Source organism: Nomascus leucogenys, chromosome 18 (assembly GCF_006542625.1).
Source record: "Nomascus leucogenys isolate Asia chromosome 18, Asia_NLE_v1, whole genome shotgun sequence".
NCBI classification, from domain to species: Eukaryota; Metazoa; Chordata; class Mammalia; order Primates; family Hylobatidae; genus Nomascus; species Nomascus leucogenys.
The window spans coordinates 47492136-47516883 of record NC_044398.1 but is presented as its reverse complement, the minus strand read 5'-3'; the positions used below and the strand labels follow the sequence as shown (position 1 = coordinate 47516883).

General features: G+C 37.8%; 1 protein-coding gene across 6 annotated transcripts in view; it reads right to left on the bottom strand.

Annotated features, from left to right (window-relative positions):
- The window catches only part of PARD3 (par-3 family cell polarity regulator), a 705675-nt gene that overhangs the window by 336682 nt on the left and 344245 nt on the right, over positions 1–24748 (bottom strand). For all 6 annotated transcript variants that reach the window (XM_030797833.1, XM_030797836.1, XM_030797834.1 and 3 more), the window contains exons 4-5: positions 16537–16715; positions 1337–1468 (exon numbers count right to left, since the gene is read on the bottom strand). In XM_030797833.1, coding sequence (XP_030653693.1) covers positions 1337–1468; positions 16537–16715 — 311 coding nt within the window. The remainder of the gene's footprint in view (positions 1–1336; positions 1469–16536; positions 16716–24748) is intronic.

The following is a 24748-nucleotide window of genomic DNA, read 5'->3' as shown; positions in this document are numbered from 1 at the left end:
AGCTCACTGCAAGCTCCGCCTCCCGGGTTCACGCCATTCTCCTGCTTCAGCCTCCCGAGTAGCTGGAACTACAGGTGCCTGCCACCACGCCTGGCTAAATTTTTGTATTTTTAGTTGAGACGGGGTTTCACAGTGTTAGCCAGGATGGTCTCGATCTCCTGACCTCGTGATCCACCCACCTCAGCCTCCCAAATGCTGGGATTATAGGTGTGAGCCACTGCACCCAGCAGGTAAATTATCTTGATTGTGGTAATCATTGTGTTGATATATACACATATCAAAACCTCATACTGTACCCTTTAAATATATACTATATTTATCTGTCAATTATACTTCAATAAAGCTGGGAAAAAGCACAATTAAAATTATAAAACACTGGGATTCCCTACTACAAAAAACCCATTGTGAGTCAATAATAAACAAATGAGGCATTAAAAAAATAACACTGAAAGAATTAACTCATCAGGGGGTGGGGGGAGGGGGGAGGGATAGCATTAGGAGATATACCTAACGCTAAATGACGAGTTAATGGGTGCAGCACACCAACATGGCACATGTATACATATGTAACAAACCTGCACATTGTGCACATGTACCCTAAAACTTAAAGCATAAAAAGAAAAGTGGAAAAAAAAAAAAAGTAACTCATCAGATACATTCTGAGTCTTCATATGAAAGGAGGACTTTTCTAACAGTGATGCAACAACTTTGTAAATAGTCATTCTTTCCAAGTCAGAAAACAATTGTTTCTGAGTGGTAAACAATTCTTATTTCACGAATCGTAGGTGGCTGCACTGCACAGTGAAACAGGTAACTCTAAAGACTGATAAGCCTAAAACAGGTCCTTGAAATTTATGAAAGGATAAGTGCCCAAACATGACAAAATACTGTAATCTAAATTCTAAAACAACACCATAGGATATATTTCTCTTGTACAGTGAAGTCAGATATAACAAAAAGTTTTAATTTGCGTCTTCGGATCCTTCGACTTATTGCCTATCAAAGAAGAGAAGAGCCTTGAAAGTCTACTCACTAACAGCGTGATTCACTGCCAAACATCTGTGCCTCTGCAGCATTACAAACTCTAAAGCCCTGAACCTTCAGAATCTACTGCAAATATTCATAACTGCTCACAATAAATCTGTGATCAGAGACCAGCCAGAAATATCCTGCATTTATGTTAGATAAACTCTGACACAGAGACTGGTACTTAACTAAAGTTTGTTAGAATAATTAACTTTTAATCATCACCAATGATTGAGATGGGAGAAACATCTTTGGGGTATGGGACAGGATGTTACAGCAATGACGCACATATAAGGATTTGTCATGTTACCTGTTCTTGTTTCTCCAGCCACTTGCCCACCATTGGGTGACTGGCACTCAGAGACGAGCGAGCATTGTCTCTCTGAAATTGGTTAGACCAGTTACTAGTATCCCGTGGGAGGCTTCTGTAGTTTTCATCTTTCTATTCAAAAAGAAACAAAAAGGTGTCTTGTAAAAAACTAGACCTTGCAAATCAGTAATGCACCTGGTTTTTCAAAAGTAGCAGAAAAATGATTCTACATATTTAAAACATCTATCCAATCCTACACAAAATAGCTGATTGAGGACATTCCACCCAGATTAGACCTCGGAATTATAACCACATGCTGAAGACAGGCAAGTCTAATAATTACAGCAGGAAGGGTGGCACACACATGGCACACAACAGATAAAACACTACACTTTGCACTCCTACCCAAATCAATCACCTAAACCAAGTATGTACACCGAAAAGTGAAAAGTACTTCTATACGAGACTTTCACTCTCTCTCAACTATGGCATTTTCTCTTCTTTCCAGTCTCATAATTAAATTATGAGATACCATCTTAATTCATCAGAAATGCTAAAAATAAGGAAGACTAATAAATTTGCCCTTTCTTCAAAGCCTTATGGTTTTGTGATTTTTGGATAAGAGATTTAGATTATTCAGGCTGTTTCTATTACCTACTTCACAAGATAGTAGTTAGCATTAACTCAAATATCAGGGGAAAAAAATGGCCTATCACAATTATTTGTTACATAACAGATACGTAATTGTTCACTGTGACATGGATATGACAAGTGATGTTTTTACATAAATATTTATCAACTAAGTTTTTAATACTCCCCAGAACAACCAAATGCTACTTGATATTTCTTTCAAATAAAAAATTATAATAACTTCCTTTGGCTTATGAGCTGAAAAACTTCATTTCAATGTTCTGAAAAGAAATGAGAAAGCTAGGATAAACTAGGGGAGTCAAACTTTTTAGTTCAACAACGAAATCTAAATCATCTCCTACAAGAACAAAGTAAAATATTACCTTCAGTTGGATCCACTTAACTCAGTACCCCAAGTTAGAAGAAGTACTAACATATTATCCTTAGTAACACTGTTAAGAGTAATCTGGCTATAAGTATTATATACGTGATTGATACTTACTCTTCATGTGCTAAACTATATGAACACCCAATACAAACACAGAAACAAAAAAGTGCAATATAATAGGTTTGCAATGTATAAAACTTAGTTATAGATCAGGATACTATTTGCTCTTCCTTCATGAGTTCCATCAGGGAATAAAACTTAAAAATGAATTGATAGTCTTGGGTTTATGTCAATATTGGGACATATGTTCAAACAAAAGGAAATTGATAAACATTTACCAACATAAACTTTGACATGAAACTTTATAAACTTTAAGAATTAACCTGCAAGAAATAAAATCTTTAAAAGTAGCAAGATGAAACTTTAGCAGCAAGTTTTTTTTTGTTTGTTTTAATAGAAATGGTAAGGAGAAGACATGGACAAAAACTAACTAAGGAAGCAAACTAGAAACTAAGGTTCACCATATCTCAAGATACTAAGAGTCTCTCCTTTAAACTTACGCTTCAGAAAAAAGGAAAGGAAATACCGTTTCATATGATAGTTCATAGATATACTGATAAGCTTATTCTGATAAGAATTTCTTATACTAATAAGAAATTCAGATAAGTCATAAAGGGTAAACTTATTAATGACAGAACTGTATTTATTAGTGACAGAACCTCATGTGTCTACAAAGAGAAGGAGGAATTAAAGTATGCTAAAATGCAAGTATAATTTTTATGTCAAAAATAAAAATTGAGGCTATCATTGACTAGGGACCAGGCTTTCATACTCATTTCCCACCATTTGAGGTGATTATTACACCAACTGCTTACTTAGAAAATGAATAATTAACCCAAAAGTATTTTTAAAAATCTACCCTCTTTTTTCAGTAGGAACTGTATTTCAGAGAAATCAACAGCACCAGTTGATGAGGGGAAACTTGTCTTTTCAGAAGAACGCCAAATAATGGAAACAGAACTAATAACAGAATTAGAAATATGACCATTTTCAACTTCTAATGAAATAATTAATTCAGGCAAAGATAATCATACTAAAACTATTATGTTAAGAGTTGATAGATAACTGGATATTTGCATAGTGACAAAACATCACTTGAAAAGAAAAAGAGTCTATTTTCGAAATGAAGAGATCAGGTGCCACACAATTCTCACCTTTTGGTGTCTGGAATCCAGTATGCTACTGGTACCAACCCCTCTGCTCCTTCCTGAATCTATGCCATTTTTCCTCTTCCCGTAAATGGTCTTGTTGGCTCTATGGACTGCTGATTATTATCTCTCTGGACAAGCTCAAAAACTGCGCAATTTCACCACCTCCTACCCTGACAATTTTTAAGCACAAGTCACGAAAACGAAACTGTTTCCTGAATTCATGATCTCAGTTTCCAACAAGAGGTCCCAAAGATACCTCGCAACTGAGCTCCCTATTTTGACTTGGGTACCGTTCCCTAAAATATTTAGAAGTAACTTTACTCTCTTTCCTCCCTCTTTGATCTCCACAGCTTCTAAGTCTTATTGATACAACATTTTTGCTGATTTTGGTCCTCAGCCATAAACCTAGTTCAGGGTCAACTTGTCTCTTACCTGAAATTTTAACAGTGGCCTTCTAACTGGACACAGGCTCTGGCCATATCCTCTCTAACAATGTTCTGCACCACTTTCTGGCAGAGGAGTTTCCTAAAACATGTTGGATCACATCAAATCTCCAGCAAACACTATAGGTAGACCAGAGGAAATTTCAGACAATGGTGCTTGCTGTACCACACAAACTTCTTCACCTTCATTCTTGCTTTGAGACCTGTACTTCCAATATCATTTCTTCTATAGAAATACTGAACATTCTTCAAAGCCCAGTTCAAATGCTACTTTCTAAGAAGCATTGCCTGATTCTCAATAGAACTAATCATGCCATGCTTTTTGTTACCAGTCTGTTCTAATTTTATTTTAATTATGGTTCTAACTTATAATTTAGTTAATTTTAAAAATTGCTATTTCTAATCTTACAGGGAAGCCTAGGCAGATCATCATTCACCTTTAAACCCAAGCACTTAGCACAGTGGCTTACACCAATGTGGATGACTTTTTCATGAATATTTTTTATGTTCCCTATTTCACATGGTTTCAGAATCCTGGAATTTTAAAAGAACATTTTGATAAGTTGTTTTAAAAATTGTTTAGGGAATGCTTCAAAGAGGCATTAAGATAAACTTTAGTAAAATGTATTTTCAGTGAAATGTAATCACTGTATGTTTAGATTTATACTAAAAGATGTATACCACTGTTACATGCCTATTTCAATTTCATGTCACACCTACAGCATATGATGTCTGTGGCAAATGTGATTATTTCCAATTGCATAGAAAAAATAGTACACTGTTTCTCCATGTAAGTCAATTATGACATGCAGTACCTGCAGCACAGCAACATACAATAATCAGAATAAGAGAAAGAATGGCTGAAGATGGCAAGGTCTGCACTTTTCCACTGCACTTGAAGAATTCTACAATTTTATATCTGTGGAATCAACTTTGAGTTCATGGATAATAAAACTAAAACTAGGCCGGGCGCGGTGGCTCACGCTTGTAATCCCAGCACTTTGGGAGGCCGAGGCGGGTGGATCACGAGGTCAGGAGATCGAGACCACGGTGAAACCCCGTCTCTACTAAAAATACAAAAAATTAGCCGGGCGTGGTGGCGGGCGCCTGTAGTCCCAGCTACTCGGAGAGGCTGAGGCAGGAGAATGGCGTGAACCTGGGAGGCAGAGCTTGCAGTGAGCCGAGATCGCGCCACTGCACTCCAGCCTGGGTGAAAGAGCAAGACTCCGTCTCAAAAAAAAAAAAAAAAAACTAAAACTAACATTCACTCTCATAACAAAGCAATTTTCCTAATTCATGTAAAATCAATAATGAATCCATATATTGACTTCTAAATAATGTATGAAAAGTGCAGTTATTTACAGCAATCTTGAATTATTATCAATCAACTGAAGAATCTTTAAAATATATTATTAATTCCTATCAACATATTTGTTATATTTTTGATAGCATCATGCAGGTCCTACTAGCATTTCAGTCACGTTTCTTCCTCCCAATCCTGAAGTCTGGCCACAAATCTAGTTCACCATCTACTGCATACAATGTGTATCAAGTGCATACAAGGACTGTAGGCCTGTAAAGCTGTCCATCTGAATTTATGATGGAAAGGTATCCATAAACATCGCAGCATACAATGTGCTAAATATTTTCTACAACACAACTTATACTAGATACCACTGTCCACTGAAATATACATCATGCACTCCATTTTCAATTTGAAAATATTTGCTTTAGTGTAAATAATTGTTAAAATATGGCAGTCGTAACCAATCTATTCAAGACTATATACACTCACTTATGAATCAAATTATAACTACAAATCAAAAATTTTAAATCAAATATACATAATTCTAATTATAAAACTTACTAATGGCATAAATTAATTTTAGAGCTATTACTTTATCTAAAAGATTATACAAAAAAATGCCATAAGAAATTACTCTCCCTTTTTTAAATTATAACTTTAATCCTCCACTTATGAGGCTGCCCCAAATAGCTGCTCAGCTTTGTGCTAGGTGGGAAATTTTCCTTCTTGCCAGGGAAAAACAGATGTTCCTGCTGTGATCAGGGATTTTCCTTATCATCTAAATGTACTGCCACAGCATCAGGTGTCAAAAAGCCACTCTGGCTGGGAAATGCATATTAATTTGCTGCTCCCTGGTAGCGGTATCCTGGCTATGGAGAAAATTTCTTTCAGGGCAAGGAAAGTAAGTGTCTTCTCCCACATTAGCCCTCCCCAAGCTTATTACAATTCAGGAAAATCACATAGAGCCCACCCAATGCCTTGAGATAGAAGCTCATTCCTGGCATACTAAGCTGCAACTCCAAGGCTTTATCTCCCAGAAACAGCTATTTAGCTGATGGTCAGATTTCTTGGCAAGACTATATCCCCGTGTTGCAGAAGTCAGAACTGGGGTTTCATGAACATGATAGAAGTCATAAACATTTCTGTGTTGGCACAGGAAACCCAACTATGTTTCCACCTCATTTCAGTGCAAAAATCTCAATTTTTTTAAGAATTATGAGAAATCATAGCATATTTTGAAATACAAAACACTCAATGCATATACATTTCATTCAGAACCTTCTATGCATCATATGGTTTCAAATATTCCCGTGTGATGTTAAGATTTTACATTTCCCACATTTTTCAACTCTGCAATTATGGTAAAAGAGAATTCAATGTTCTGCTTAATTATTTCTCCAGGAAATGATACACAAAAAACAAAGGGAACTATTTTCAGGATATCTAATCTGAAATTAGGAGACTGAAGTAAAATTAATAATGATGGCTTAGAATAATTTTTTTTTGAGACAGAGTCTCACTCTGCTGCCGAGGTTGGAGTGCAGTGGTGCAATCTCGGCTCACTGCAAGCTCCACCTCCCGGGTTCACACCATTCTCCTGCCTCGACCTCCCGAGTAGCTGGGACTACAGGTGCCCGCCATCACACCCGGCTAATTTTTTGTATTTTTATTAGAGACGGGGTTTCACCGTGTTAGCCAGGAGGGTCTTGATCTCCTGACCTCGTGATCCACCCGCCTCGGCCTCCCAAAGTGCTGGGATTACAGGCGTGAGCCACCACGCCCAGCCAGAATAATTTTAATTACATGAAGCTTGCTAAAATTATCAGCAATCATATTATTGATTTAATGTAACAGACTCCTTACTGCCTTTGGGGCAGGAGTTTATCTTTTGTACCTCCTTATGACTACACCAGAGCATGACCTTGGAAGCAATGCCATAGCTAAAGTGTATGGGAAGATAACAACCAGAAGGTGACCTGTAAATATGATCTGTACTTTCTGACCTTCATTCATTCATCTTCTAAAAAATAAATAATAACAGAAAAAAAGAGAGACAGATAAGGGTGAAATAAAATGACTCACACATACAAAATGCAGGCTTAATCACCAACTTGTAAAAGAAGGCAGAAAATTTGGCAGCTCCTATTGGTTTAAATAAACTAAATGCCTATTAAGACTTTTTTGAAAATAAGGAAACCTAGAATTTTATTCCAAACACAGTATTCATTATCATTTACCCTAGGTGCATGTCTATTCCTAAGTATAGTGAACTAACTAAAAAGCAACATTTGAAATCCATGCAAACCAACTTCCTACGTGTAATGCCTAATGTTGTAGAACTGAGGCCAAGTAATCTGTTCCTATATTATCTGTAATTCCTAAGCCAGTATCCAGCACATAAATCAGCACTGGTACATGTATACATCTTACTTCTCCTTTTTGCTAACAGGTTTCCCCCACATTCTTTGTAACTATTAATGAGAGGTGTGGAAAAGACAAATGAAAGAGTATGTGCTTATAAAGTTTTTATAACAGAACTATGGCAAGACAAAGAGGAAACTCAAACATCCATACATTTTTGTCAAAACAACCACATTGGGATTATTAGTGACAATTAATAGTTTGCTAAACTATGGTGGAGTTTGAAACCAGAAACACTGGTCAGAATCCAGAGATTCTGAATGCCAAAAGACGTATTGTAGCACCTCTTTAGCTCAAATTACTTAAGTAATATTTCATTTTTAAATGTCAATTTTCAAGAAGGCTTCTGACTTTATTAGGGATTTATACTCCCGTAGTGGTTTGTGAACTCTTACTAAAAATATCGCATCCAGGCTCCAAAATTTTATCAATAACACCTTAGGATTTTATCACTTTGAACACAAAACATTTAAAGCATATGAAGGCAGACTGTATTCCTAATGTAGCATAGAAAAAGATGAGACTAGGTTATCAGTAACTCAGCGAGCCCAGCGTATTGTAGAACTGATTATAACCATAACTGACTGAAAGTTCGAAAATGTGCTGCATTCAAATTAAGGTATTTTAATATGCAAAATAGAAGGTTAAAATTTATAGTTATAGAGACCTCTAATAGGAAATACAAATGTTGCAGCAGAATAGTTTAAAGTCTACTCTCAGCTGGATCTCCCTTGAAACTAATGCCGCAGAAAATTAAAGAGAGCTACAGGTCTGTCACAGACGACACGTGATTCTAAAGAACTATCTCAGCTCATCCTTTAAGCTTTTGGATGGTTACCATAATGCTGGAAGCTACGCTTGGCTCACAAATAACCAAACGATAAACAACTTCTTCTCAGCAGCAAACTGGTCAAGTGTATTTTGTGGTTTAAAGTAATCTTCTTCAAATCCAACAGAGTGTAAAGGGAAAAAAAATAAATAAAATGAACTTTTAAAAACGTAATTTAGAAATAAAATAGTGCTTTCGAATTTACTAATATGACAGTTGGCCTTGTAAATTAGAAAGAATAAATGAGGAGAAGCAAAAATCAAGAAGTCAAACTGGTGCAGGCGCAGTGGCTCAGGCCTGTAATCCAAACACATTGGGATGCCAAGATGGGAGGATCACTTGAGCCCAGGAGTTCAAGATCAGCCTGGGCAACATAGTGAGACTCCATCTCTTAAAAAAAAAAAAAAGGCTGGGTGGGGTGGTCCATGCTTGTAGTCCAAGCTCCTCCGTGGGCTGAGATGGGAGGATCACTTGAACCCACAAAGTTGAAACTGCGGTAAGCCATGCACTGAACTCCAGCCTGGGCAAAAGAGTGGAGCCAGACAGTGGCAAAAGAAAAGGAAAAGGAAAAGGGAAGGGGAAGGGAAAGGGGAAACGGAAGAGAAAAGGGGAGAGGAGGGGAGAGGGGAAGGAAGGGGAGGGGAAAGGGAAGGGGAAAGGGGAAGCGGGGAAGGGGAGGAAAGGGAATGGGGAGGGGAAGGGGAGGAAAGGGAAGGGGGAGGGAAGGGGGAGGGGAAGGGGAGGAAAGGGAAGGGGGAGGGAAGGGGGAGGGGAAGGGGAGGGAAGGGAAAGGGGAAGGGGAAGGGAAGAGGAAAGGAAGAGGGAAAGGGAAGGTGAAGGGAAAGGGGAAGGGGAGGAAGGAAAAGGGAAAGGAAAGGGAAAGAGAAGAGGAAGGGAAGGGGAAAGAAAAGGGAAGGGAAAGAAAAGGGGAAGGGGAAGGGGAAGCAGAAGGTGAAGGGGAAGGGAAGGGAAGGGAAAGGGAAGAGAAAGGGGAAAAGGAAGGGGAAGGGGGGAAAAGGAAGGGAAAGGGGGAAGAGGAAGGGGAAGGGGGGAAGAGGAAGGGGAAGAGGGGGAAGGAGAATGGAACGAGAAAGGGGAGGGGAAAGGGAAAAGAACAGGAATGGGAAGGGAACGGGAAAGGGAAAGGAATGGGAAAGGGAAAGGGGAGGGGAGGGGAGGGGAAGGGGAAAGGGGAGGGGAGGGGAGGGGAGGGGAGGGGAGGGGAGGGAGGGGAGGGGAGGGGAAGGGGAAAAGGAAGGGAAGAAAAAGAAGAAACGAAGGGGTTTTGAAAGGAATGAAGGAACACACAGAAAGAAACAGTAGACAGAAACATTGTTTTTATTAAGGCTTGTATCTAGAAAAATATTTCCAGTTCTATTTTTGTATTGATAGTCAACATCCAATATTAAATGAGTTGTAGGACTTTTAAAAGACTCAAAGTTAATTTTTCATTTGAAAATGATAAATTTGTGCAATCTAAGTATGAGAGGAAGTGAAATGTCACAAACCCAAATACAGCAAATGTACTAGATTCTATTCTGCATTCGCTTAAAGAAAAGAGATCTCAAAAAAAAATTATACAGTCATGCACCCCATAACAACGTTCTTATAAACAATGGACCACATATACAATGGTGATCACATAAGATTAAAATCCTGTATTTTAACTGTACTTCTTCTATGTTTAGATATGTTGGATACACAAATATCTAAATATGAATGCATTGTGTCCCAGCTGCCTATTCAGTATAGCTACATGCTGTATAGGTTTGAAGCCTAGAAGAACAGGATATACCATGTAACCTAGGTGTGTTGTAGGCTACACCATCTAGGTTTGTGTAAGTGCACTCTATGATGTTCACACAAGGATGAAATCGCCTAACAGTGCAATTCTCAGGATGTATCTCTGTCATTAAGCGAGGCATGACTATATTCCTATTTGCTCTCCCTTAAAGTGTAACCATACTTTGTTTTCAGCTAGACCCGAGGTTCTGGCGGGGGGAAATAAAAGACCGAGCCCTGAAAACCACAGAAGAGCTTTAAGGAAGCACACAAATTTTCTGGAGTGGTTAAAGGAATCTGTTGGTGTGAGTAATACCTGTGTTTCATCTCTTGGAAGTCTACAGGTAATTCTGATGCACACCCATGTAGAACCCTTAAGCTATCTAGTAAGATCTCACTTGAGTTCTGGAACTCAAGAATAGTACCAGCTGCTTGTTTCCTTCACCACCACCTCCAAGCCTCACTCCTATCCTATTTATCTAGGACTTCTCAGAGCATTTTATACATCCTAACTAATTCATACTTTATTAGTCTAGAATTTATGTGAAACAATTACTAATAGCTTTAAAAATGTTCATCTCCTTACCAAATAAGTCTACTTGAGGAATCTAGTCAAAGAAAATAATCGGAGATGCCAACATAAATTGATACATAAGGACATTCTCTGAAGGGTACTTCTAAAGGTTATTTATAAAAGCGAACAAAATTGGCAAAAATATAAATGTCATACGACAGAAAAAACCATCAAATAAAGTTAAACATTAACTATAAAACTCAGCACATAATATAACATTATGCAAACTATCCATATTTATGAGGCATAGGAAAATTCTCTCAATACAGCAGAAATTGGAAAAATTGCAGGAAATTAAACTATATTTGGATGGTTCCCCCTGGTAATAAGAATAGCCAACATCTGTATAGAGCCATGCTCCACAGAAGTCCTGAAGTTAATACATCAAAATGTCATTACTACTCATCTTCAAAATTTCAAATTACAATCATCCTCAGTGTCCATGGGGGACTGGTTCCAGAACCCCTTGCAGATACCAAAATCCACAGATGCTGAAGTCCCTTACATAAAATGGTGAACTACTGCACATAACCTACGCACATCCTCCCATATAGTTTAAATGATCTCTGAATGACTTACATGACCTATTACAAAGAAAATGCTTTGTGTAAATAGTTGTTATTCTGCATTATATAGGAAATTAGGACAAAGGAAAGTTTCTACGTGTTCAGTACAGACACAACCATTCTTTTTTTGTTGTTGTTCCAAGTATTTTCAATCTAATCTTGGCTGAATCCATGGATGTGGAACCCACGGACACAGAAGCCTGATGGCATTTCCCTGCTTCATTACTGTACATATGCAAAGAGCAAGCTGTATTACTATCAGGGAAAAAAGGGGGTTGGGGAACCTTGAAAAATACTTCAAAATGTTTATAAAAATAATTTCCTAAACATAGACAAAACATCTCACCCTTCTAATAGAAAGAAAAGCGAGATGACAAAGACATAACTAAGAAAGCATCTCTTACAAGAGGTTGTGTGTATCGGGTGTATTGGAAAGATATCAAACATGCTAAGCAACTAAACCAAACAGAAATAATAAACCCAAGGGGTAAGAAACATTTCAAGGTCTCCATTTAAAAAATCAAAAGAAAAGGAAGCTAATGATGTCAATGCAATAGGTTCTCTTTATTACTTTCTTCCCCTTTCCCTAATCAGGTGAGAATCTCTTTTGGAAACTTGTCCAGACCTGGTTTTTATACTAAGTCTAACTATGTTAATTGTTTAGGGGGAAATATAATTTACAAAAACAATGCCACTCATTATTTAGAGGGAAGGAACAATGGCTTACAGCAACTGCACAGTGAAACAGTCCACAGTCCTTATCCCCAGCATTGCATGGAAAGCTGATTCTTCTAAGAGCTCATTACATCTTTCTTGATGGGATGAATCACATGCTCTCCACAGACTAGCTGGCCTCTTTATTCACAGCAACACTGACTTAATAAGGAAGACCAAAGAGGTGGCAAGGTGATTTAAGTATTCACACCAATTGAAATACTCTTCCTCAGGATAAAATATTAACCACATGTTAACTCTCAAACGAAAATACAGCCTCTAGCAAGAAACTTTCCACACAAAGTATGAACAAAATGTTCCCTAAAACAGTTGGAAAAGGTAGTCAGCCACAAAATACTGGACACAAAGGTGAATTTCAAATAACTTTGAAAAAAGCCACAACTCCCTTACCCTCTCCATCTCACTTCCAAATGAAAGCGTGAAAAATTTTAAGAAATCCAGAAGCCTATGGGACCCTCGGCTTCTTCAGGCTCTCAAGCAACTGAGTATCATCATCATCTGTATACCCTGCCCACTAAGCCTAATAGTGGAATGAGATTATGACCACTATTTCAACAAGGAAGACTCCACCTCTCATTTGTGGTTTTGAACCAAAGGAGAGGGTTTGACATGATGGTGCTCTAACGTATCAGAATACAACTTTCCTGCTTAGAAACAAGATTTTAATTGATTGGTAACATTATTCTAAAACAATTTGCTCATTTAACTTGGAAGAATATAAACCACTTAACTATGTGGATCAGTTATTTAAGAATGTTAACTTATTTTAACCACTAGAGATCACTAAATCAGAGGGCTATGAATGCACAACTAATTTATTTCTACACTCTTATACGGAAAACCTGAACCACTACAGACTCATAAGAATTTATAACATCTTAAAGCATGAAAGCATAGGTAAGCTCTCATGGGCTTAACAGAAATAAATAAATTGAATGCTTTGTACCTAAGCAGCAAGTATGCTTTCCTTCCTTCTGAATATTGAAAAGATGAGAAGGCTTTTTATAACTGAAAATAAAATGCCATTTAATCATATTTATATATGAGCTCTCAGACTAAAATACAAACAGCATAAAACGCAGACAGCAAGATTAGAATTTGAAGAGTAAAGCCAACGAAAATTGAAAAGACTAATTCATTACACATTACTATTCAAGTATATTGTATGCGACTATCACTTCATTTAGAAATATATATGTAGATCAAGGCTTTTCCTATGGGAAAGTATGGGCATCTGGCTACATTAAATACTGCTCCATGTAAGTAAAAAGATTGTTGAATATGTAACAATTTTTAAGATAAATATTATATTTAGGGATGTCTCACAACACTGATACTTGAAATGTGAAAAAAAGAGAAAGAGCATGAATGTCCAAAATCGAGAGAAAACAGAATACAACCTACAATGAAATGTTTTATACTCATTAAAATATTTATAATAAAATTCACACCAGGGAAAATCCCTATTATATGAAAAATAATGTTGAAATAATCAGGATGCAAATATATGAACATAGCATGACTCCAACGTGTGTGTGTGTGTGTGTGTGTGTGTGTGTGTGTGTGTGTGTGTGTGAATACTGGTTGTTGCTGGGTTCTGGAGTTATGAATAATTTTATTTTGTTCTATTCTACAAGTTTGCCAAATTTTCTACAATGATACAAGCATGTTATTCAAAACAATGTCAGGCTGGGCATGGTGGCTCATGTCTGTAATTCCAGCCTTTGGGAGGCTGAGATGGGAGGATCACCCAAGTCCAAAAGTTTGAGACCACCCTGGGCAACACAGCAAGACCCCATCTCTAAAAAAATTAAACAATCAGCCAGGTGTGATGGCTAGTGCCAGTAGACCCAGCTACTTGGGAGGCTGAGGCAGGAGAATGCTTGAACCTGGGAGGTAGAAGTTGCAGTGAGCTGAGATTGCACCACTGCACTCCAGTCTGGGTGACAAAGCAACACCCTGTCTCAAAATAAATAAATAAATAAATCAAATAAATAAATAAATAAATATTTAAAAATGAAACTGTGTCAGCTAGGTGGATGTGGTTAATTGGCAGTGAGGGTCTCAGCGCTCTCCTAACATGTTTTCCTGTGCTGCAGAGGTTTTAATGCTAATGCTCTATTTCCCAGGCTCTTCTGCGGATAAGGGTCTAGATACAAACTGAACTCCACCTACTCAGACTCAGTAGCATGAGATTTTAATAGTGGTGTGAAACAGAATTTTCCTGGGTTGTTATGACTGGCAGCATTTCTACGGTGGGTCTCCACTTCACAAGTGACAGAAGCAAGGTGAGTACACCTGGAGGCAGGGCGGTGCATAGTGTGTAATAGGCAGGCTCTGGTGGGAGGAGTTCAGGCCCCTGGACTGCAGCACCTCCTTCACCACGAAAGCCGAGAGGGTAGCTCCACAGGCAAGCCACATGTTTGTTACTGCATGGTTTTAAAGGTTCTCCAGGACCACCTAGGACCTGCTTTGTACCCTTCCAGTGATTTTGTGAGAAAAAACTTCTAAGTGATAAATCCCTTTTATTCAAAAATGTTTTATGATAAAAACAGGTTCTGTTTGCTGCAACTGAAACGGACTCACACATCCAAGATAATGAATGACTTGAAAGGAAACTACAGTATGCTTCCAACAGTTGAAAACCTAGTTAAAAAAAAATTTTTTAACTGCCAACTTGACTTGTTTACACATTTGTGAATATCCATGTAAATTAAATTAGGTCTATTCTAAAAAAAGATTAACTGCCACAAGACCCACTGATAAACTGGATTCTGCTTATTTGGACAGTCTACTGCAAGATAAAGTCCTCAAAAATTTCAAGCTAATCTTAATGAGAAGATCTTCCAATGTGGCTCCTCCACACATCTATAAAAACAAAGTATTTCAGGAGACTAAGCCTAACAGTTAAGTTCATAATTCAAAAAAATCAGAAACTAAATATAGTCTTTTTTTCAAGTAGATTCTTCTCAGTTTAAACCTATGTTTTCCATGCACTTTTTTGTTACTTGAACTACTACAGAGAGCAGTGTGCTGAAATGCAAAACAAAGTTGAAAGAAATATTTAAAACAGGTATTTTTATACCTATGCAAAGAATAAATCAAGCAAATATCAAGCTACATCCTTTTTAATCTTATGTGATTAGTATTATTTCGACATTTCTCAATATATACTGTGCTAAATTACTGGCTGCACTGAAAAAATGTTTATTAATTCTTTCAACAGAAGTTTATTGAGCATCTACAGATTCAAAAGTGAAAATGACAGATTCAGCAAAACGCACATTAAATAAGAGGTGAGAAGTGTGATAAAAAGGAACAACAAGGGTTCTGACAAAGAGCATCAACATTTTTTTTTGTTGTTGAGATGGAGTCTCACTCTGCTGCCCAGGCTAGAGTGCAGTGGCATGATCTCGGCTCACTGCAACCTCCGCCTCCTGGGTTCAAGCGATTATTGTGCCTCAGCGTCCTGAGTAGTTGGGATTACAGGTGCATGCCAGCACACCTGGCTAATTTTTGTATTTTTAGTAGAGATGGGGTTTTGCTATGTTGGCCAGGCGGGCCTTGAACTCCTGGCCAGGAGTTCCACCCGCCTTGGCCTCCCAAAGTGCTGAGATTATAAGTGGGAACCATCACGCCCAGCCAACAAATTTTTTAAAACAGAAAAAACAGGTTAAAGTTTATTTATTCGGATTAAATAAATTAGGTCAAGGACTAAAATAAATTAGGTCAGGGAAGAAAGTATTATGAAGACTAGACAACACACTTCCATTTACAAGGAGACTTAGGATAAAATGATCAATTGGGTAGTCAAACTAAATTACCATGAAGTCCACTTTCATCCTTAAGAGTTCATAATGTTCTAAGTTCCTTAATGTACCTCATGAACCAATATAAATATCTGCTTATACATGTGTCAAATATCCCTGTAAGAACATAGAAAAAGCAAATAAAGAGGCTGCCTGTGAGGAGAAATGGGAGAGGAAACCAGGAGACACAGCAAGAAAGGGACTTTATATGGCACACAATGTGTTGAATGTTTTCATTTTTAATGATATGAAATGGAATCTATTCAAAAAATGGATATATTAATAAGTGCACACCATACATGGCACTAATTTGCATCAGAAAATCCAAGTGTGATATAAAATAGGAGACTATCTGAACTTTGATATGAAAGTTGGTACCACACTCACAAAAGGCCATCATGAAGATGCCCTGGAAACCAATGGTTTACCCAAGACACAACACTCATCAAGGACACCAAGAAGTCAGGAGGGGCAAGGGATGGCAGCAAACAAGCAGAGGTGGTTACCTTCCTGTCGCAGGTTTTAGGACTCCCAGCAGTGTTCTGCTTGAGGAAGCCAGCTGTTGTTGACCAGCGTGTGGGATTTTTCCTTGAAGGCTCCTCAGAGGAAAAATTATTATCACTGACAGAAGTGGAGAGGCCAATTAGAGCTGGGTCACTACTGCGTCGAACATGAAGAGGCATATCTGTAAACACAAAAGCACTATGGTAAAAAATAAGATACTAACGTTGGTAAACTACATGTTAGGAGAACGTAGGGAAATCCTAAAGATTAAGCAACAGAATTACACTTTCGTAAAAGGGGACAGTGGGTCACTATTCTAAACACAAATTCTTTTAGGTCCTTTAAAATACTACATGGTGAAAGAGATGAGGTCAAGTGTCAGCTCCGAGCAAAATGGCCCAGGTTTGTATTTGGACTTCACGCCTCGTTATCTATGTGGCCCTGGCCAAGGTGCCTAACTGTTCTCTGCCTCTAGTCCTTTCCAACTCAAATGAAAATAAAACAATACCTCTTTCATCAGGGTAATGTAAGGACTAAATAATATAAAGGGGTTAAACAGTGCTAGACATATAGTGTGTACTCAGTAGAGAGTAATAACCATTACTACGATCATTACCCCAATATTTCTAAATAATCATCACATAAATCATTTAAAAAATAATAAATCTAAGCAAGTAAACAAACTTCACCTACCTTTTAATCATATCTACTGGAATAAAAACACAGAATCTACATAGCTGACAAATAATTTATTGTATATTTCAAAGTAGCTAGAAGAGAGGATTTGAAATGTTTCCAAATACAGAAAAAGATAAATAATTGAGGTGTGAATATCCTAATTACCTTGATTTGACCATTACACATGGTATGCATGTATCAAAACATCACATATTCTCCATAAATATATAAAATTATGTATCAATTTTTAAAAACCTATAGAATCTAGACATTTGGCTGCTCTACTGAAAAATTTTGTTGATTAAAATGTTCTCTTTTGTTCAATAAAGTATTATCAGAAAGCATAGTGCCCAAATACATTATTTATACTTAAGACAGAAAATACTCAAAGTAATATGTTAATCTGCAGGTAGTTTCTGTCATATACTCACATATACAATGACACGAAAAGTAGTATTTTAGCAAATGTATTTGCATAGAAGAGCTTGCTTGCAACTGCTGTAACAACATCAATAATAAACTCAAGTGAACACTTGTATCATTATCAGTAACAGTGAGAACAGCCTGGCAAATATGATCACTGTCACAGCAGAGAAGAAACAGAATTAAAAATGCAAAGCAAAGAAGAAAAGAGTATGCAACAGCTGCAATCAGAACTAAAAGTTCCACTCAGCAACTGAGTGAAATCACTCAAAAACATAACACAAAATTTAAATTATGTTTAGAGTACTCTGTTTTTAAAAACTAAGATGTAAGTATTTGTTTTAAAGCCTTGAACAATACAGTTGATTGAGTGATTAAGACAGAGTCTGGCTCTGTCACCCAGGCTGGAATGCAGTGGCACGATCTGGGCTCACAGCAACCTCCGCCTCCTGGGTTCAAGTGATTCTCCTGCCTCAGCCTCCCAAGTACCTACAGGCTACTACAAGCGTGCACCACCATGACAAGCTAGTTTTTGTGTTTTTAGTAGAGACGGGGTTTCACCATGTTAGCCAGGCTGGTCTTGAACTCCTGACCTCAGGTTATCCACCCGCCTCGGCCCCAAAAAGTGCTGGGATTACAGGTGTGAGCCACCACGTCTGGTCTAATGACATAGCTTTAAACATGAAGCAGGAAACTCATCATTTATTCTAGGAGGAATATTTTTGAAACACTGGTGCACTGGTCACTGGTAAAGATATGGAAACCTGGAGGATACCAAACTAAAGACAGGCTATTTATATACAGTGAAGGCTATATTTAAACCACTGTCAATCCAATAGTCTCCAATGTGAAAGCAAATTAGAACTTATCAGAGCAAACAGAAGCATATGAAACATAGTAATAACAAATTGAACACGGATTTCTACATCATGAGGATTCGATAATAACACAGTCTTAGCAACATTACTAGAGCAAAAATTTAGTCAACTCCGAATTTAATACTGTTGGTGGCTATCTTAATTTGCTGGCAGAAACATAAACATGAGGATTTTAATAATTTCTGGATTTTAGTGTCTGTAAACATTCATGACAGTCTTTGCTGCTTATTAATTTACACCCCCCAAAATAAAAATAAACACCAATAAGAACTATAGTCACTCTTAGAACAAGGTCGCAAAAATACACATCTAAAAAATCAATGTGCATTAATATTACAATGCCTTTACTATAAGGAAAGTTCTCTACCAAGAGGAACCAAAATTTCCAGAATCATCAAATTGAAAACTATAAGCAAAAAGCAACAAAATGGGGAGAGGTGGGCAGGAAAAGACTAAAAACTTTTAGAACACAGATTCTGTTGCTTTCCAATTACAGGGTTAGTTAGTTATTCAGTTGTTAAGTACCTCTGTACACCTCAATTTCTCTCCCTCTTCCTGTCACCCGTCTGTGTGTAAGTCTACAAGAAGCACTATTAACTCAGAAGAGAAGGCCTTTAAAAAATAGCACAGACACAGGACCAAAAGCAGTACCCAATATCTATAGTAAAATAATCAAATAAAAGTATATTCCAACCCCCCAATAAATTCAGGGACTATATACTAAATTTCCTTGGTCACAATAAAACTGCTTGCCCTACTTGTGTTTGAAATTTTCCTCAGGAGAATACATTGCATACATGATTTCAATTAAATAATTAAGACTATCTTCTTAAGACTAGATAGAAACATTGAGTTAATGTGTTAGTCTGCAACAGACAGACAGAAATAACTAGCATTTATCTCTATATACCTGTAGCTCTTGAAGTAAAATGTGGACTGGGAGAAAAGAGGGGATTTGAGAAGAGGAAAATAACACAGGGAGCTCCAGAACCTGCGGGATGTCTCTTATGGTGGGTGATGGAGCTCGTGGATAGGGTGGGGTTTGCATAAACTGCAATGTGAAGGATGCTACAGGGAATGCTCTATCATGTAGCCCTTCTTGTGAGTTCTTCCAACATTAAACTTTTTGTTTGCATTTCAGCAATATTGATAAAATAAATTAAAATAAATATAGTCTGGATCTTCTATTTGTACTACCTCGTCACTGAGTACTCCCATGCAATTTCAGGTGCCACGTTTACATTTACGTCCACTGTCAAATTCAGGAAGGAGTCCTAGATTTGATTACCATGCTGATGAGAAAGAACAAGACCCAATAAAAGAAGTCAACAAGGCCAGGTGCAACGGCTCACACCTATAATCCCAGCACCTTGGGAGGCCAAGGTGGGAGAATTGCTTGAAGTCAGGAGTTCAAGACCAACTTGGGCAACACAGTGAGATCCTGTCTCTACAAAAAATAAAAAAAATTAGGTGACTGTGGTAGCACTTTCCTGTAGTCCTAGCATAGGAGGCAGGACTTGACTGCAGAGGCAGGGCTTGGACACCAGACCAAACTGAGGACTAGCTAAAACAGGGCTGGGACAGAAGCAGTTTTCCATCAGACACATCACCAGCTGTCATGTCAGTTTACTATTACCATGGCAACACCTAGGTGTTACCTACCGTTTCCGTGGTAATAACCTAATGTCCCAGTTACTACTCCTTTCCTAAAAATTTCTGTATAAACTTCCCTTTAATCTGCATGTAATTAAAAGTGACTATAAATATGATTGCAAAACCCCTGGGCTGCTACTCTCTGCCCATAGAGTACCCCTGCTCTGCAGAAGCAGTCACAGAGCTGCAACACTCTTGCTTAAATAAAGCTGTTTTCCTCTAACCCCAGCTTGCCCTTGAATTCTTTCCTGGGCAAAGACAAGGACCCTTATGGGCTAAGGCCCACTGTGGGGCTCACATGTCCTGCATCAGTCCCAGCTACTCAGGAGTCTTAGGTGGGAAGATCACTTGAGCCCAGGAGTTCGAGGCTGCAGTGAGCTGTGACTGTACTACTGCACTCCAGCCTGGGCAACAGAGCAAGGCCCTGTCAGTCAGTCAGTCACTCAACAGCATTTTCTCATCAAAGGATGGCCAAATGACATCATAATCATGTTGAAATCAAGGTTTTCTTAAGATTGGAAGTGCTGTAAGACCTGAGTCATCATAGTACATAAAGGCAGCATAACCCAGGTCCAAATAAAAAGACCCCATGCCATCCCGGGGCAGGTCTAGGTTCATACAGCCTACAATTTAGACTCGGCAAGACATCTTCATCTCTCACAATGATGTGCTTCTATCTGATGGATCTCTGTTACACATCCGGATGTGTATTGGTTTATGATTTCTTCTTGGTTTTATGATGCATGAAAATCATAAGGCATTTTTATGGAGTTTTCACACATACATACACACACGTGCACATACAGTTTAGTAACATTGTACTAGAACCCACCACTTAAATGGAGGGATCTGAAATTTTTTTATTTAAATAAGGCACTACATTAGACACATGGAAAAACATGCGACCCACGTCACAGATGAGTAAGCTGAGGCTCAGAGAGATGACATGAAAAGTCAGTTTTCCAGCGAAGACTTCAGGCTCCTGAGCCCAGTGCTCAATCACAAATCACAAATTATGAAATCAGATCTATTAAGTTCCATTTCTAGCTACCTGTGGATACAAATGTTAGTTTGTTTTTTAAAAGAGAAGAATTTTGTTGTTTTCCTAGTAAAATTATGCACTGAGAAATTGTATCCTGATTTTAATTCATAGTATGATTTCATTTGGGGAAGAGGAAGAAACGTTACATTAGCCATAAACATATATTGTAACAGACATCCAAATTTCAGAAATGTTAAGATAGGAAAAGGAAAAAAATCTATTGTTAAATGGGGGAAGTACTATATATAAAATAGGAAAGCATGCCTGCAAGGAAATAGGACTAGATTCATGGTTCCCAAACTCTGATCTCAGGGCCCTTGCACACTCTAAAAATTGATGACCTCAAAGAGTTTTTGTTTATGGGAGGGTAGAGCTAGTGATACTTACCATTTTAGGAGTGAAAATGAGAACAACTTTAAAATAAGTATTAATTCACTTTAATAATAATAAAACCCATCACATGTTAACACAACTCAATTTTATGAAAATTGTATTTTATAAAACAAAGCACATTTAGTGGAAAGAGCAGCAACGTTTTACATTTTGCTAACAGAAGACATCTGGATTCTCATACCTGCTTCTGCATTCTCAGCTGCCATATGAAAAAGTATATAAAGGAAAAACAGAACTTCACAAATATGTAGCTGGAAGAGGGAATAACATCTTAATAGCTTTTCCAGAAAATTTTAGATTTTCTTCTCTGATACCACACCGTAACTCGACCAGTGGTGGTTTCTACAAGGTCAGCTACAATATGAATGTGAAGTTTTCTTTCTTTGTTACATTAAAATCTATTTGTCTCACATTTTGAGTTAAACTTCTACACATGAAAAATTCCATAACGTTAGTCACTTGGAAAATATTAGTTACTGAGTTATGCCAATCTTCCAAATGTTGATACATTTCTTTATTTCAGAAAATCACATGTTAATATCTCTGCCAATTTAATCAGAAATATCTTTATGTACTGGGAAGCAGTCATGCTCACAGTGGGCATAAGTTTTCCAAAACCTAATTTTACCTGGAAAGTTTGACTTTTATCTTTAGCAGCAAATATTGCCCATTTTTTGCCTCATAGTGACAGGCTTGTGTCACTCATTTTTAATAAACTCTTTGCCAGACACTCAGGTCTAAATAACCAGTTTTTCTGTCCGTATTTCAAATGAAAACGCTGTTCCATGAGAAAACCTCACCATGTAAATCAAGCCTTCGCATAAAAGTCAAGACAACCACTGAGAAACTGGGCGCAGTGGCTCACAAATGTAACACTAGCTGCTGAAGGAGGCTGAAGCAGAAGGATCACTTGAGCCCAGGAGTTCGAGGCCAACCTGGGCAACACAGTGAGACCTTACTTCAACAAAAATAAAATTAAATTAAAATTTAAAAAGGAACCACTGAACTTCCATATGTTGGAGAAGTGCTGTATGCCTACATCATCACACGAAATGTTAAATTGTATATTAAAGCGTCAGGTTTTAAGTAATTAATTTTGTTTCTTCATCAAAAACAGTGGGTGAAAATGGCTTTTAAAAACACTGTGAGTGTATGGGGTAAAGAATACATTTGGTAACACTGTCTTTTTTTTTTTTTTTTTTTGTTGAGACGGAGTCTCGCTCTGTCCCCCAGGCTGGAATGCAGTGGCACAATCTCGGCTCACTGCAAGCTCCGCCTCCTGGGTTCATGCCATTCTCCTGCCTCAGCCTCTCTGAGTAGCTGGGACTACAGGCGCCCGCCACCACGCCCGGCTAATTTTTTGTATTTTTAGTAGAGACGGGGTTTCACCGTGGTCTCGATCTCTTGACCTCGTGATCCGCCCGCCTCGGCCTCCCAAAGTGCTGGGATTACAAGCGTGAGCCACCACGCCCGGCAACACTGTCTTGATTTGTGCCAAGTGATCTCTACATTTTTGCCCCTCAGGGCCTGGGCACCACTGATGTAGATGTCAACCAAGTGAACAACACAAAATTGGTTTTCATAATACTCTGAAAACAGTACTGCACTCACGGCCTTCCTGAAATGATCTTAGTGATCCCTTAGGGCCCAGAGACCACACGCTAAGAACCACTGGCCTAGACCTGTGATACTGGCACATCAGTCGCCTCTCTGGGCCTCCATCCCTAATTTATAAATTCAGAGGCTGCATTGCTGGGTTTAGAATTTCCCTTTAATACCAAAAAGGTGCGAGTACACATGTTCATACACCCCCAACCAGTGATCATCCACCAAATCTCATCCTGACAGAATAACAATTTATGAAAAATGTATTAGAAAAAAACATAAAAGCACTGCAAAGCAGTCTCAGCAGCCATGCTCAGGGTAGCTCCCAACAGGTCAAAGTATGACAAGCAACACAGAGTTCTAGAGAATGGTGCAGTAGTAGCTACAAATGGCATGAGGTCTTTTCACGAGTTTCACCTTATTTTAAGGAAAGACATTCGTATAAATATCTGGCCTTATCAACAAAATGAATCATGAAACACAACTGCTTGATTCATCTAAAAGTTCACCTAAAAGGTTTCCCACCTCTAACTGTCCTGACTAAATATAATATTGCATAAAGAAGGTAATTTTGCTTTAGCCTCGGATGAATAAAACACAATCTTCTCACCTATGATTTGCTACATTTCTGGGGCCCATGGCCTATTTCAGCATTATTAATAATCTGATGTAATTTGTGTTCATTACAGTAATTAGAAATAATAGGAGCTTCTCATTTAAGGTAATTTGTTCACTATTATGGCCACTCCTCTCAAATTTTAGCAAAACTGATGCATTTTAAAATATGATAAAACTTTATAATACCAGAATCTTCTGATTTATTTAATATATAGATTTTCAAAGTATATCCTCTGAAATATTAAAAAGAAAATTCAAAGACAAGGATCTTCAATAATTAAGCTGCTGCATGAGCCACTGGTGCGATGTCACTGGGTCCAGAACGAGTGTGGAGACTGTTTGATGTGTACACTGCTTTGAAGAGGGGATAAAACAGCAATAAACCCTCATCACAAGATCTGAAATTCTCCATGGCAGTAATGCACTGTAAATATTGATGTCTCTCTCTAGGTAAGGTGCCTTTTAAATAAGTGGAAGAAATGGTGATCTAATTATGAATTAGAGCAAATACCAAAGGGCAAACATACACATTTTTAACCGTTAAATATCCCACCCTTTCTTCTCATCAACTTGCCCAATGTCTCTCTTCCTTCATTCTTCAAGTTGTTTTTTCAATTATTTAACCACTTTAAGCAATGAATAAACCTCTGCCAAGAAGACAGGCATAAATCATCTAGGTATTTAATCGAATCTAAATATAATATGCAGTTACATGTGTGCTTTTAGAACTTATGATACAAACAGCAAAATTACTCTTCATGCAAAATGAAAACTGTCTCTCTCCCATCTTCAGGGCAATTATACGTTTCCTAAAGAGACATCTAACCATGGGAAGAACCAAGTTATTATCACATGTTGTGGGGATACAAACCTGTCATCACGATTGCAAAACCAACCTTCAGATATGTGTTACTCCTTTTCATA